We start from the raw sequence: 14,397 nt of genomic DNA, 5'->3' as shown, positions 1-14,397 counted from the left end.
CCTTTCCCACAGCACCTGTATATATGTATACATGTTTGTACATATTTATTACTCTATTTATTTATTTATTTTACTTGTACAAGGCTATTCTATTTATTTTATTTTGTTAGTACGTTTGGTTTTGTTCTCTGTCTCCCCCTTTTAGACTGTGAGCCCACTGTTGGGTAGGGACTGTCTCTAGATGTTGCCAATTTGTACTTCCCAAGTGCTTAGTACAGTGCTCTGCACATAGTAAGCGCTCAATAAATACGATTGATGATGATGATGATTAAGCGCTTACTATGTGCAAAGCACTGTTCTAAGCGCTGGGGAATTTACAAGGTGATCAGCTTGTCCCACGGGGGGCTCCCAGTCTTAATCCCCATTTTACAGAGGAGGCAACTGAGGCCCAGGGAAGTGAAGCGACTTGCCCAAAGTCACCCAGCTGACAAGTGGCAGAGCCGGGATTTGAACCGACGACCTCTGACTTCAAAGCCCGGGCTCCTTCCCCTGAGCCACGCTGCTTCCCTACTTCCCAAGCGCTTAGCACAGTGCTCTGCACACGGTAAGCGCTCGATAAATACGGCGGAATGAATGAATGAATGAATGAAGCACTGTTCTAAGTGCTGGGGGGTTACAAGGTGATCAGGTTGCCCGCCGCGGGGCGCACAGTCTTCATCCCCATTTTACAGAGGAGGTAACAGAACATATATACATATGTATATATACATATAAATAGAAAGAAATAGAATATAAATATGTATAAGTATGTATATATACATATATACATGCATATATATGTGTGTATATATAATATGTGTATATATACTTATACATATTTATTCTATTTATTTTATTTTGTTAACATGCTTTGTTTTGTTGTCTGTCTCCCCCTTCTAGACTGTAAGCCCACTGTTGGGTAGGGACCGTCTCTAGATGTTGCCAACTTGTACTTCCCAAGTGCTTAGTACAGTGCCCTGCACACAAGTAAGCGCTCAATAAATACAATTGAATGAATGAATATATACAATGTCCGCGCAGGGCCTAGGGGACGGCCAGAGGTGATAGACAACGTCCACTTGCCCGGCTGCCCGAGGGGAAGAGGGCACGGAAAACCGATCCCGCTAATCCCCGTAATCCCACTGGACTCGGTTTACCCAAACTATGTTGGTCAATATCCTCGTTCTGACGAGGGGTGGGACTCCAAAACAAATTAAACCATTTTCCCCTGGGTCCCTTCCCGAGCAAATCCTCAATACCCTCACTCCAGAGCAGCGTGGCCTAGGGGATAGAGCCCGGGCGTCGGAAAGGACCCGTGTTCTAATCCCGGCTCCGCCACTTTCATTCATTCATATTTATTGAGCGCTTACTGTGTGCAGAGCACTGTACTAAGCGCTTGGGAAGTCCAAGTCAGCAACATATAGAGACGGCCCCTACCCAACAACGGGCTCACGGTCTAGAAGGGGGAGACACTTGTCTGCTGCTGCTGCTGATGGCATTTATTACGCGCTTACTATGTGTAAAGCACTGTTCTAAGCGCTGGGGAGGTTACAAGGTGATCAGGTTGCCCCACGGGGGGCTCACAGTCTTCATCCCCATTTTGTAGATGAGGGAACTGAGGCCCAGAGAAGCAAAGTGGCTTGCCCAAAGTCACCCAGCTGACAGCTGGCGGAGCCGGGATTAGAACCCATGACCTCTGACTCCAAAGCCCGCGCTCTTTCCACTGAGCCCCGCTGCTTGGGCGAGTCGCTTCACTTTCCTGGGCCTCAGTTCCCTCATCTGTATAATGGGGATCGAGACTGCGAGCCCCGTGTGGGAAGAGGACCGCGCCTGATTAGCTTGCATCTCCCCCAGGCACTCAGTGCAGCGCCTAGCACATAGTAAGTGCTTAAATACCATTTAAAAAATAAAATAAAAAGCACCATTAAAAAGAGCCAACTCCATCCCCGTTGCCTCGGCCTCTTCCCCTTGCTCTCACGGTGAGAATTTCCAGTTTATTTCGTTTGCAGGTCTAAGAGGACTCGTTGTTGGGGGGCATTTCACACCCCCGGCTCTCCCACCGCCCGCATTAGAGTCCCAGCGAGGACGGGAGAGACTCCCTGAGAGGGGCAAGGAGGCACTCAGGGTCCAGGTGATGTCTACAGGAGGTGTGTAGATGCTTGTTCGAAAGAGAGCCGGGGCCAGGGTGAGCTTGACAAGACTGCAAGAGACTGCCAAGTCCCGGCGGCAGCCGTGGCGCTCCATAAACAGCGTGGCTCAGTGGAAAGAGTGTGTGACCTTGGGCAAGTCACTTAACTGCTTTTAGTCCAGTGCTCTGCACACAGTAAGCGCTCAATAAATACGATCGATTGATTGCTCTGAGCCTCAGTTCCCTCATCTGTAAAATGGGGATTAAGACTGTGAACCCCACGTGGGACAACTTGATCACCTTGTATCCCCCCTCAGCGCTTAGAACAGTGCTTTGCACATAGTAAGCGCTTAAATGCCATTATCATTATTATTATTATTATTATTATGAACGCCGTTCGGTGAACGTAATATCGGCAGCAGTAAGCCAAAACGGGCCAGTTTCAGCAAGCCTGTCAACATCGGGCACTAAAGGGGTTCAGGCGGAGACGGGGCCCTGTGCGGGGCTGGAGAACGGGAAGGCCTGAGGGGACCACAATAATAATAATAATAATAATAATAATAATAATAATAACGGCATCTGTCAAAAGCTTATACTACCTGCAAAGAACTGTTCTAAGCGCTGACTGCCCTACTGAGAGCTCACCTCCTCCAGGAGGCCTTCCCAGACTGAGCCCCCCTTTTCCCTCTCCCTCTCCCCTCGCCTTACCTCCTTCCCCTCCCCACAGCACCTGTATATATATATATATATACACACACACACACACACACAGGTCATATATATATATATACACACATATATATAAACACACACACACACACACACATATATAATATATATGTACACACACACACATATATATATAAACACACACATATATATGTACACATATATAAACACACATATATATGTGTGTTTGTACAGATTTATTACTCTATTTACTTATTACCTGTATATATGTATATATGTTTGTACATATTTATTACTCTATTTATTTTACTTGTACATATCTATTTATTTTATTTTGTTAGTACGTTTGGTTTTGTTCTCTGTCTCCCCCTTTTAGACTGTGAGCCCACGTTTGGGTAGGGACTGTCTCTCTATGTTGGCAACTTGGACTTCCCAAGCGCTTAGTCCAGTGCTCTGCACACAGCAAGCGCTCAATAAATACGATTGATTATTTATTTTACTTGTACATATTTATTCTATTTATTTTATTAACATGTGTTGTCTTGTTGTCTGTCTCCCCCGTCTAGACTGTGAGCCCGCTGTTGGGTAGGGACCGTCTCTATGCGTTGCCGACTTGGACTTCCCAAGCGCTTAGTCCAGTGCTCTGCAGCCAGTAAGCGCTCAATAAATACGATTGAATGAATGAATGAATGAATGAATGAATGAATGAATAAAGGCTTCTGGGCACTTTCCGGCCAGGCCGACGGCGTCAGCGAAGGCGGGTAGCTGCCCCCTCCTCGCCCGGGAGGCGAGGGGAGAGCCAAAGTCCGGGAGGACGGAGCCCCAGGGCGGTGTGGTTACCGACAGACCCCCGGCCCAATCCCTTTCCCCCCGACACAAGCCACAGGTGAGACGCTCTTACCTTCTTTCGGAGCAGGAATTTTGGAGAAAGTCGACCGGCGTTTCTGCTTCTGGTAAGAGAGGCAAGGGGGACTTGGCTAGCCCTCGCTTGGGATAGCGAGCCCTTCTATTTTATTTTATTTTGTTAGTATGTTTGGTTTTGTTCTCTGTCTCCCCCTTTTAGACTGTGAGCCCACTGTTGGGTAGGGACTGTCTCTATATGTTGCCAATTTGTACTTCCCAAGCGCTTAGTACAGTGCTGTGCACACAGTAAGCACTCAATAAATACAATTGATTGATTGATTCTATTTATTCTCTTTATTTATTTTACTTGTACATACCTATTCTTTTTATTTTATTTTGTTAGTATGCTTGGTTTTGTTCTCTGTCTCCCCCTTTTAGACTGTGAGCCCACTGTTGGGTAGGGACCGTCTCTATCTGTTGCCAACTTGGACTTCCCAAGCGCTTAGTACAGTGCTCTGCACACAGGAAGCGCTCAATAAATATGATTGATTGATTTCAGAGCTCCGAGGGCTACAGCAGTGTGGCTCAGTGGAAAGATCTCGGGCTTTGGAGTCAGAGGTCATGGGTTCAAATCCAGGCTCTGCAAATTGTCAGCCGTGTGACTTTGGGCAAGTCACTTCACTTCTCTGTGCCTCAGTTCCCTCATCTGTAAAATGGGGATTAAGACTGTGAGCCCCCCGTGGGACAACCTGATCACCTTGTAGCCTCCCCAGCGCTTAGAACAGTGCTTTGCACGTAGTAAGCGCTTAATAAATGCCATTATTATTATTATTATCCACAGCACCCCCGGCCCCCAAAATAATAATAATGATTATAATGAAAAGCACTGTTCTAAGCGCTGGGGAGGTTACAAGGTGATATGGGCAGCAGCGTGGCTCAGTGGAAAGAACTCGGGCTTTGGAGTCAGAGCTCATGGGTTCAAATCCCGGCTCCACCAGTCGTCCGCTGTGTGACTTTGGGCAAGCCACTTCACTTCTCTGGGCCTCGGTTCCCTCATCTGTAAAATGGGGGTGAAGGCTGTGAGCCCCCCTGTGGGACAACCTGATCACCTTGTAACCTCCCCAGCGCTTAGAACGGCGCTTGGCACAGAGTAAGTGCTTAATAAATGCCATCATTATTATTATTGTCAGGTTGTCCCTCGGGGGGCTCACAGTTTTAATCCTCATTTTACTGAGGCACAGAGGAGTGAAGTGACTAGCCCGAAGTCACACAGCTGACTGTTGGCGGAGCCGGGATTTGAACCCTCCGACTCCAAAGCCCAGGCTCCTTCCACTGAGCCACGCTGCTGCTCGGGAAGGGGGAAAAACAGCCCCACCACCCCCAAACACCCCCCCCCCCCCCCCCCCAAATCCACCGCCACATCCGAGGGCTCTTCGCCAACCTACCTGCACAGTGACGTTCTCCTGGAGGGGCAAGTTGCCTTTCAAATGCGTGGGAATGGGAGGGAGCTGTAAGAGCTCTGGATTTATTGCCGCCACATCATTAAAGTCGATCTGCAACGGACCAAGCGACAGTTTTCAGAAACACCTCCGCCTTCCCCCCGTTCGGAGGGGAAGCCAGACGCCGCGGTGGGTTCCCCGGTAGCTTGGGGTGGCGGGAGACGGGAAGATGCCTCTCGGAGCGATGATGGCCCCGAATGGATGGTTCCCAAACCCCAGCTCGGCCACGGCCGATTGGGAACGACGAGGACCGGACGGCGTGGAGAACCGAGTCAAGCCGTCGGCCCAAAAAGACCCCGGGGACCCCTGAGCTCTGAAGGCCTGTACTAACTTGCCTAAAAAAGTCTCGGGCTAACTCACCCACCCAGCTGATCGTTGTTCTGATGGGGGGCACTGGAAAAGAGGATATTTAAAGGACACCCCCGGGCAAGTGACTGGCTCCGCTTAGGTTTCCTGGCGTGCCCCCCTCGCTTGGCCGCTCTGCCCCTTCGGCTCCTGCCAACAGTGACGTCACAATCCCAGGCGGGCAGACGTCATCCCTTGCCCACATCCCAGCTCAAGAGGAGGAATTGGTTCAGACACCTTAACTCCCAGTCGGAGTCAGTAAAACCACCCCAAAGTGCAAGAGCGCCCGTTTGTTTGGGTTTTTAGATGGTATTTATTAAGCGCTTCCTATATGCCAGGCACCGTTTTAAGCCCTGGGGTGGGTTGGACGCGGTCCCGGTCTCACAGACTTTTACAGACGACGTAACTCGGGCCCGGAGAAGTGAAGCGACTTGCCCAAGATCACCCAGCAGACGAGTGGCAGAGCTGGGATTAGAACCCAGGTCCCTCTGACTCCCGGCCCGGACTCTTTCTGCCGGGCCACACTGCTTCCCTCTTAGCACAGTGCTTCTCCCAGGGTAAGCTCTGCCTCGGTACTATTGATGGGAAGGGCACGGCTGATTCCTAGGCGGGCTGGAGCTCCGTCGCTGACCGGGGCTGCTCGTCGCCAAGGTGCCACTTGCCAACGCTACAGCCCAAATGGGAAAATAATAATAATAATAATGGTATTTGTTAAGCGCTTCCTCTGTGCCAGGCACTGTACTAAGCGCTGGGGCGGGTACAGACAAATTGGCTGGACAGTAATGATGGTAAGTGCTCACTGGGGAAGATACAGGATGATAATAATGATGGCATTTGTTAAGCGCTTACTATGTGCAAAGCACTGTTCTAAGCGCTGGGGGGGATACAAGGTGATCAGGTTGTCCCACGGGGGGCTCACAGTCGTCAACCCCATTTTACAGATGAGGGAACTGGGGCCCAGAGAATAATAATAATAATGATGGCGTTTGTTAAGCGCTTACTATGTGCAAAGCACTGTTCTAAGGGCTGGGGGGGGATACAAGGTGATCAGGTTGTCCCACGTGGGGCTCACAGTCTTCACCCCCATTTTACAGATGAGGGAACTGAGGCCCAAAGAATAATAATAATAATAATAATAATGATGGCGTTTGTTAAGCACTTACTATGTGCAAAGCACTGTTCTAAGGGCTGGGGGGGGATACAAGGTGATCAGGTTGTCCCAAGTGGGGCTCACAGTCTTAACCCCCATTTTACAGATGTGGGGACTGAGGCCCCGAGAAGTGAAGTGACTTGCCCAAAGTCACACCGCTGACAATTGGCGGAGTCGGGGTTTGAACCCATGACCTCTGACTCCAAAGCCCGGGCTCTTTCCACTGAGCCACGCTGCTTCTCTGTATTCTTCTCTGGTATTGTGCAGTTTGGCGGACAATTCCATTCAGCCTATCAAGACCCATCATGATTTTATCAACTTCAAAAATGTTCCCTCAGACCCTAACCCCAGACTGAGCCCCCTCCTTCCTCTCCCCCTACTCCCCCTCCCCATCCCCCCCCCCCGCCTTACCTCCTTCCCCTCCCCACAGCACCGGTATATATCTTTGTACATATTTCTTACTCTATTAATTTATTTTACTTGTACATATTTATTCTATTTATTTTATTTGGTTTATATGTCTTGTTTTGTTGTCTGTCTCCCCCTTCTAGACTGTGAGCCCGCTGTTGGGAGGGGACCGTCTCTCTATGTTGCAAACTTGTACTTCCCAAGTGTTTAGTACAGTGCTCTGCACACAGTAAGCGCTCAATAAATACGATTGAATGAATGAATGAATGACCTCTGACTCCAAAGCCTGGGCTCTTTCCACTGAGACATCAGGTTGGACACGGTCCCTGTCCCACGGATGTTTCCCAGCCTCAATGCCCATTTTACAGATGAGGTAACTGAAGCCCAGAGAGGTGACTTACCCAAGTGGGGCCCCAAGATGCCCACTCTGGTTTACCTCTCGACTTGGGGGCTCGCAGAAAGACCCCCGCAAGAAACCCTCGGTGGCAGCCGGCCGAGCCTGAGGAGCTCAGGGGCCTATATACCCACCTGGCCACCCCCAAGCCTCCATCCTCCCCTTCCTCCCAGCGACATAAGAAGGGAGGGTGCGGCACGGAAGCACAGGAGCAAAACCCAGCTCGGCTTTACAACCCGAGTTTGCTCCAAAAACTCCGGCATTCCCCGATTCCGTCATCCGGGAATTTTGCTCTCCGGGCTGTGCCCCGGCGACGAGGCCGAAAAAGCTACCCTACCGTGGCGAGGTGGTGACGGCCTTCGCGCTGGATTACTGAGCCCATTGTTGGGGAGGGACCGTCTCTATATGTTGCCAACTTGTACTTCCCAAGCTCTGCACACAGTAAGCGCTCAATAAATACGATTGAATGAATGAATGAATTACTACAGCGCTTAGTACCAACTTGTACTTCTCAAGCGCTTAGTACAGTGCTCTGCACACAATAAATACGATTGATTGATTGATTAGTACAGTGCCTGGCCCTTAGTGAGCGCTTCAAGAATACCATAATTACTATTACTTCTAAGAGGGAAGGGGAATGACCCAGCAGCTGCTGCTCAACTTTTAATTCCAAGACTGGCGAGACGGTAGCGGACTAATCCTTCAGGTGGGAAGATCGGCGGTGGGGGGGGGACGGATAATAAGCCGGTTGTACCTCTTTCCCTTTCGTGCCTCCGCCTTCGGCCCATTCGACGGACACGGAAGAGGTTTCCAAGTTCACCGTCATCACATTGGCGTTGTGGATTAAACCTAGAGTGGAGAAGTGGGGGGGGGACCCGTTACAGAGCGGAAGGAACGGGGGGCGGCTCTCGGTGAAGGCAAGAAACCGAAGGATGGAGACGACGTCTTTTCCATCCCGGAGCGAGCAGTCAGAAGGAGGAGCGAGAGAGAACACGAGAAATTCCACGACTGCATCCCCACCGGGCAAGGGATGTTTGGAGAAAATGCCCCAAATGGTATTGACTGAGGGCTTCCTGGGTGCAGGGCACTGGGCTAAGCACTTGGGAGAGAGGGACGCGACACGGTTGGGAGACGCCATCCCTGCCCTCGAGGAGTTTACCGTCCTGAAGGGGAGATGGATACAAATCTACATAATTATGGCGATGAATGGAAGCGCTGTGGGGTGAATAAATCCAAGCGCCAGGGCATCGCAGAATTGGGGATGGGAGAAGAGGAAGGGAGGGCTTTAGTCGGGGAAGGCCTCTTGATGGAGATGGGTCTTCAGTGAGGCTTTGAAGGTGGGGAGAGCGAGGGTGCTACTACACAGCCCGGGCTGGGGGGTTTGGGGAAGGATTCGTGCCCGTCAGTGGCGACCGAGGCCGCCTGCGTCACGATCCTGACCGCCGGGCTCGGAGGGGATCTCGTTCATTCATTCAGTCGTATTTACTGAGCGCTTCCTGTGTGCAGAGCACTGGACTAAGCGCTTGGGATGTCCAAGTTGGCAACATCTAGAGGCGGCCCCTACCCAACAGCGGGCTCACAGGCTAGAAGGGGGAGACGGAGAACGAGACATATTAACCGCAAAATCCGCTGTTTGTGTGTGGGGGGCAGAGAATCTGGTCTTCACGTTTTGTTGTCTGTCTCCCCCTTCTAGACTGTGAGCCCGTGGCTGGGTAGGGACCGTCTCTGTATGTTGCCCAAAGCACTTAGTCCAGTGCTCTGCACACAGTAAGCGCTCAATAAATACGATTGAACGAATGAATGAATGAATAAGCAGCGCTATCCCACCGCTCTCCTCTATTTGTCTGTGAAGAAGGGGAAGATGGAGAAAACGTGCCCCACGCCAAGGCCCCTGGACACGCAGGTAGGTCATCCTTTATTGGCTCTTTTCCCTACGTAACGTCACGACATAACAAGAGGCCCATTTTAATAAGAACGATGGTACCAAGTGCTTCCTCTATAATAATAATAATAATAATGGCATTTGTTAAGCGCTTACTATTAAGTACTGTTAAGCGCTGGGGGGGATATAACGTGATCAGGTTGTCCCACGTGGGGCTCAGTCTTAATCCCCATTTTACAGATGAGGGAACTGAGGCGCAGAGAAGTGAAGCGACTTGCCCAAGGTCACACAGCAGACATGTGGAGGAGCCGGGATTCGAACCCATGACCTCTGACTCCAAAGCCCGGGCTCTTCCCACTGAGCCACGCTGCTTCTCCAGCTATGCTAAGAGCAGGGGTCGATACAAGATAATCAGAGGAGGCACAGCCCTGACATTATGACGTGGAAGGTTGTTGTGGACACGGAATGTGTCTGTTTATTGTTGTGGTGTAATAATAATAATAATGGTATTTATTAAGCGCTTACTATGTGCAAAGCACTGTTCTAAGCACTGGGGAGGTTACAAGGTGATCAGGTTGTCCCACGGGGGGCTCACAGTCTTAATCCCCATTTTACAGATGAGGGAACTGAGGACCAGAAAAGCGAAGTGACTTGCCCAAAGTCACACAGCTGACAATTGGCGGAGCCGGAATTTGAACCCATGACCTCGGACTCCAAAGCCCGGGCTCTTTCCACTGAGCCACGCTGCTTCTCTGCTGCTTCAAAACAAGTAGACAGGTGTCAATACCATCAAAATAGATAAATAGAATTATAGGTATATACACATCATTAATAAAATGAACCCCCCCAAGCGCTTAGTAATAATAATAATGTTGGCATTTGTTAAGCGCTTACTCTGTGCAAAGCACTGTTCTAAGCGCTGGGGAGGTTTCAAGGTCATCAGGTTGTCCCACGTGGGGCTCACAGTCTTCATCCCCATTTTCCAGATGAGGGAACTGAGGCTCAGAGAAGTTAAGTGACTTGCCCAAGGTCACACAGCAGATGTGGCAGAGCCGGGATTACAGTGCTCTGCACACAGTGAGCACTCAATAAGTATGATTCAACGCTCACAAATTAACAGGGAAGGAGAGCAGGCATTTCCCTTCCCATTTGATGGATGAGGAGACTGAGGCACAGGGAGGGGAGGTGAGCAAGTCCCAGGTCCTAGTAAGCCCCTTCTAGACCGTAAAACCAGTGTGGACAGGGGTTGTCTCTATTGCAGAATTATACTTTCCAAGCGCTTAGTACAGTGCTCTGCACACAGTAAGCGCTCAATAAATACGATTGGATGAATAGATGGTATTCTTCTCATCATAATAAAAAATAATAATAATAATAGTGATAATGATGGTATTTGTTAAGTGCTTACTAGATGCCAAGCACTGTTCTAAGCGCTGGGGTAGATAAGAATGATGGTATTTGTTAAGCGCTTACTAGGTGCCAAGCACTCTTCGAAGCACTGGGGTAGATACAAGGCAATCAGGTTGTCCCACGGGGGGCTCACAGTCTTCATCCCCATTTTCCAGATGAGGGAACTGAGGCCCAGAGAAGTGAAGTGACTTGCCAGGACTTTCCGGGGAGCAGTGTGGTTTAGCGTCAAGAGCCCGGGCTTGGGAGTCAGAGGTCGTGGGTTCTAATCCCGGCTCCGCCCCTTGTCTGGTATGTGACTTTAGGCAAGTCGATTAACTTCTCTGGGCCTCAGTTACCTCATCTGGAAAATGGGGATGAAGACTGTGGGCCCCAGGTGGGACAACCTGATGACCTTGTCTCTACCCGCCACTTGTCAGCTGTGTGACTCTGGGCAAGTCACTTAACATCTCTGTGCCTCGGTTCCCTCATCTGTAAAATGGGGATGAAGACTGTGAGCCCCATGTGGGCCTCAGTTCCCTCACCTATAAAATGGGGATGAGGACTGTGAGCCCCATGTGGGACAACCTAATTGCCTTGTATCTCCCCCAGCGCTTAGAACAGTGCTTGGGCACATAGTAAGCACTTAACAAATACCAACATTATTATTATTATTATTACCTCAACGCTTAGAACAGTGCTTGGCACATAGTAAGAGCTGAACAAATACCAACATTATTATTATTTTTACCTCAGCATTTAGAACAGTGCTTGGAAGTAGCACAGAAAAGGGTGGGGGAAGAGAGAGGGTTTCTAGCTAGCTCCCTTCAAGGCCCTACTGAGAGCTCACCTCCTCCAGGAGGCCTTCCCACACTCAGCCCCCTCCTTCCTCTCCCCCTCCTCATCCCCCATCTTACCTCCTTCCCTTCCCTACAGCACCTGTATATATGTATATATGTTTGTACATATTTATTACTCTATTTTATTTGTACATATCTATTCTATTTATTTTATTTTGTTAGTATATTTTGTTGTCTGTCTCCCCTTCTAGACCGTGAGCTCGTTGTTGGGTAGGGACTGTCTCTATATGTTGCCAACTTGGACTTCCCAAGCGCTTAGTACAGTGCTCTGCACACAGTAAGTGCTCAATAAATACGATTGGTTGATTGATTGGTTCGTATTTATTACTCTATTTACTTGTACATATCTATTCTATTTATTTTATTTTGTTCATATGTTTGGTTTTGTTCCCTGTCTCCCCCTTCTAGACTGTGAGCCCACTGTTGGGTAGGGACCGCCTCTATGTGTTGCCAACTTGGACTTCCCAAGCGCTTAGTACAGAGCTCTGCACACAGTAAGCGCCCAATAAATACGACTGAGTGAGGGCTTCCGCGCACGCGCAGCTCCTCAAACAGCCCAGAAAAGGGCGGGGGGAGAGAGGACTTCCGCGCACGCGCAGCTCCTCAAGAGGGGAGGGGGGGAGAGCGAGAGAAAGAGAGGGCTTCTGCGCACGCGCAGCTCCTCAAGTAGTACGGGGGGGGGGGAAGAGAGGGCTTCCACGCACGCGCAGCTCCTCAAGTAATACAGAAAAGGGGGAAGAGAGAGGGCACCCCAAGTAGTACAGAAAAGGGAGTGGGGGAAGAGAGGGCTTCCGCGCACGCGCAGCTCCTCAAGGAGTACAGAAAAAGGGGGGAAGAGAGAGGGCTTCCGCGCACGCGCAGCTCCTCAAGTAGCACAGAAAAGGGGGGAGAGGGCACCCCAAGTAGTACAGAAAAGGGGGGAGAGAGGGCTTCCGCGCACGCGCAGCTCAAGTAGTACAGACAGGGGGGAAGAGAGGGCTTCCGCGCACGCGCAGCTCCTCAAGTAGTACAGAAAAGGGAGTGGGGGAAGAGAGGGCTTCCGCGCACGCGCAGCTCAAGTAGTACAGAGAAGGTGGGGAGAGAGGGCTTCCGCGCACGCGCAGCTCCTCAAGTAGTACAGAAAAGGGAGTGGGGGAAGAGAGGGCTTCCGCGCACGCGCAGCTCCTCAAGTAGTACAGAAAGGGGCGAAGAGAGGGCTTCTGCGCACGCGCAGCTCAAGTAGTACAGAAAAGGGAGGGGGGAAAGAGAGGGCTTCCACGCGCGCGCAGCTCCTCAAGTAGTACAGAAAAAGGGGGTGGGGGGGAGAGAGGGTTTCCGCGCACGCGCAGCTCCTCAAGGAGTACAGAAAAGGGGGGGGGGGGAAAGAGAGGGCTTCCGCGCACGCGCAGCTCCTCAAGGAGTACAGAAAAGGGGGGGAGAGGGCTTCCGCGCACGCGCAGCTCCTCAAGGAGTACAGAAAGGGGGGGGGCCGAGAAGGCTTCCGCGCACGCGCAGTTCCTCCGGCAGCCCAATAAAGGGCGTGTCGGGGGCGGTGATGGACAGCTCCAGGCCCCGCCCCCCTCACCGTTACTGCGCTGTATCTTGATGGTGAGGCCGGGGAGGAGGCGGCTGAGCAGCGTCGTGTTCATCCCGGTCCTTGCCGAGCCACAGCGGAGCCCCAAAGACAGACAGACAGACGGTCGGTCGGACGGACGGACAGACAGGCGGCCAGGACAGGAGACAGAGCGACCCGGCAAATCGGGTCCCCCACGCAGCCGGCTCCAACCGCCGACGTTTAAATCCCGCGCGCCGGAGGCTGACGTCACGGAACCCCGCCCTCACTTCCGCTCTCCGCGCGCGGAGCCTGCCGGGAACTGTAGTTCGGGCCGCCTCCCCTTCATTCATTCAATCGTATTTTTTGAGCGCTTACGGTGTGCGGAGCACTGGACTAAGCCCTTGGGAAGTCCAAGTTGGCAACATAGAGGGACGGTCCCTACCCAACAGCGGGCTCACAGTCTAGAGGGGGGAGACAGACAACAAAACATATTAACAAAATAAAATAAATGGAAAATTGAATATGTACAAGTAAAATAGAGTAATAAGTCTGTACAAACATATACCCTCCATCGCTCCCTCTCCTTTCTTCCCTTTTTTCTTTTTCTTTGTTTCCTCTCCTTTCCCTTTTCTCTGTTTTTCTTTTTCTTTCCTTCCCTTTTCTTTCCCTTTCTTTCTTTCCCCTTTTCCTTCCCTTTTCTTTCTTTTTCTTTCCCTTTCTGTTTCTATCTTTTTCTCTCTTTTTTCTTTTTCTTTCTTTCCCTTTCTTTCCCTTTTTCTTTCCTTCCCTTTTCTTTCTTTTTCTTTCCCTTTGTTTCCCTTTCTTTTTATTTCCTTCCCTTTTCTTTTTTCTTTCCCTTTCTTTTCTTTTTCTTTCCCTTTCTTTTTCTTTCTTTCCCTTTCTTTTTCTTTCTTTCCTTTTTTCTTTTTCTTTCCCTTTCTTGTCTTTCTCTTTCTTTCCCTCTTTTTCTTTCTTTCTTTCCCTTTCATTTCCTTCCCTTTCCTTTCTTTTTCTTTCCCTTTCTTTCCCTTTCTTTTTCTTTCCCTTTCTTTCCCTTTCTTTTACTTTCCTTCCCTCTTCTTTCTTTTTCTTTCCCTTTCTTTTTCTATCTTTCTCTTTTTATTTCTTTCCCTTTCTTTCTTTTTCTCTTTCCCTTTCCTCCCCTTTTCTTTCCCTTTCCCTTTCTTTTCTTTCTCTTTCTTTCCCTTTCTTTTTATTTTCTTCCCTTTTCTTTCTTTTTCTTTTCTTTCCTTCCCTTTTCTTTCTTTTTCTTTTCTTTCCTTCCCTTTTCTTTCTTTT

General features: G+C 50.0%; 1 protein-coding gene across 2 annotated transcripts in view; it reads right to left on the bottom strand.

Moving 5' to 3' along the window:
- KIF2C (kinesin family member 2C) overlaps nucleotides 1-13,265 on the bottom strand; it is a 38,130-nt gene extending 24,865 nt beyond the window's left edge. For both annotated transcript variants that reach the window (XM_038760652.1, XM_038760653.1), the window contains exons 1-4: nucleotides 13,129-13,265; nucleotides 8,191-8,285; nucleotides 5,086-5,193; nucleotides 3,699-3,747 (exon numbers count right to left, since the gene is read on the bottom strand). In XM_038760652.1, the coding sequence (XP_038616580.1) occupies nucleotides 3,699-3,747; nucleotides 5,086-5,193; nucleotides 8,191-8,285; nucleotides 13,129-13,192 (316 nt within the window). In that variant the 5' untranslated portion in view covers nucleotides 13,193-13,265. The remainder of the gene's footprint in view (nucleotides 1-3,698; nucleotides 3,748-5,085; nucleotides 5,194-8,190; nucleotides 8,286-13,128) is intronic.
- Between the last annotated feature and the right edge of the window lie 1,132 nt (nucleotides 13,266-14,397).

This window comes from Tachyglossus aculeatus, chromosome 18 (genome assembly GCF_015852505.1).
Source record: "Tachyglossus aculeatus isolate mTacAcu1 chromosome 18, mTacAcu1.pri, whole genome shotgun sequence".
NCBI lineage: Eukaryota > Metazoa > Chordata > Mammalia > Monotremata > Tachyglossidae > Tachyglossus > Tachyglossus aculeatus.
The sequence above is the reverse complement of the archived record's forward strand: the minus strand, read 5'-3'. Positions and strand labels throughout refer to the sequence as shown.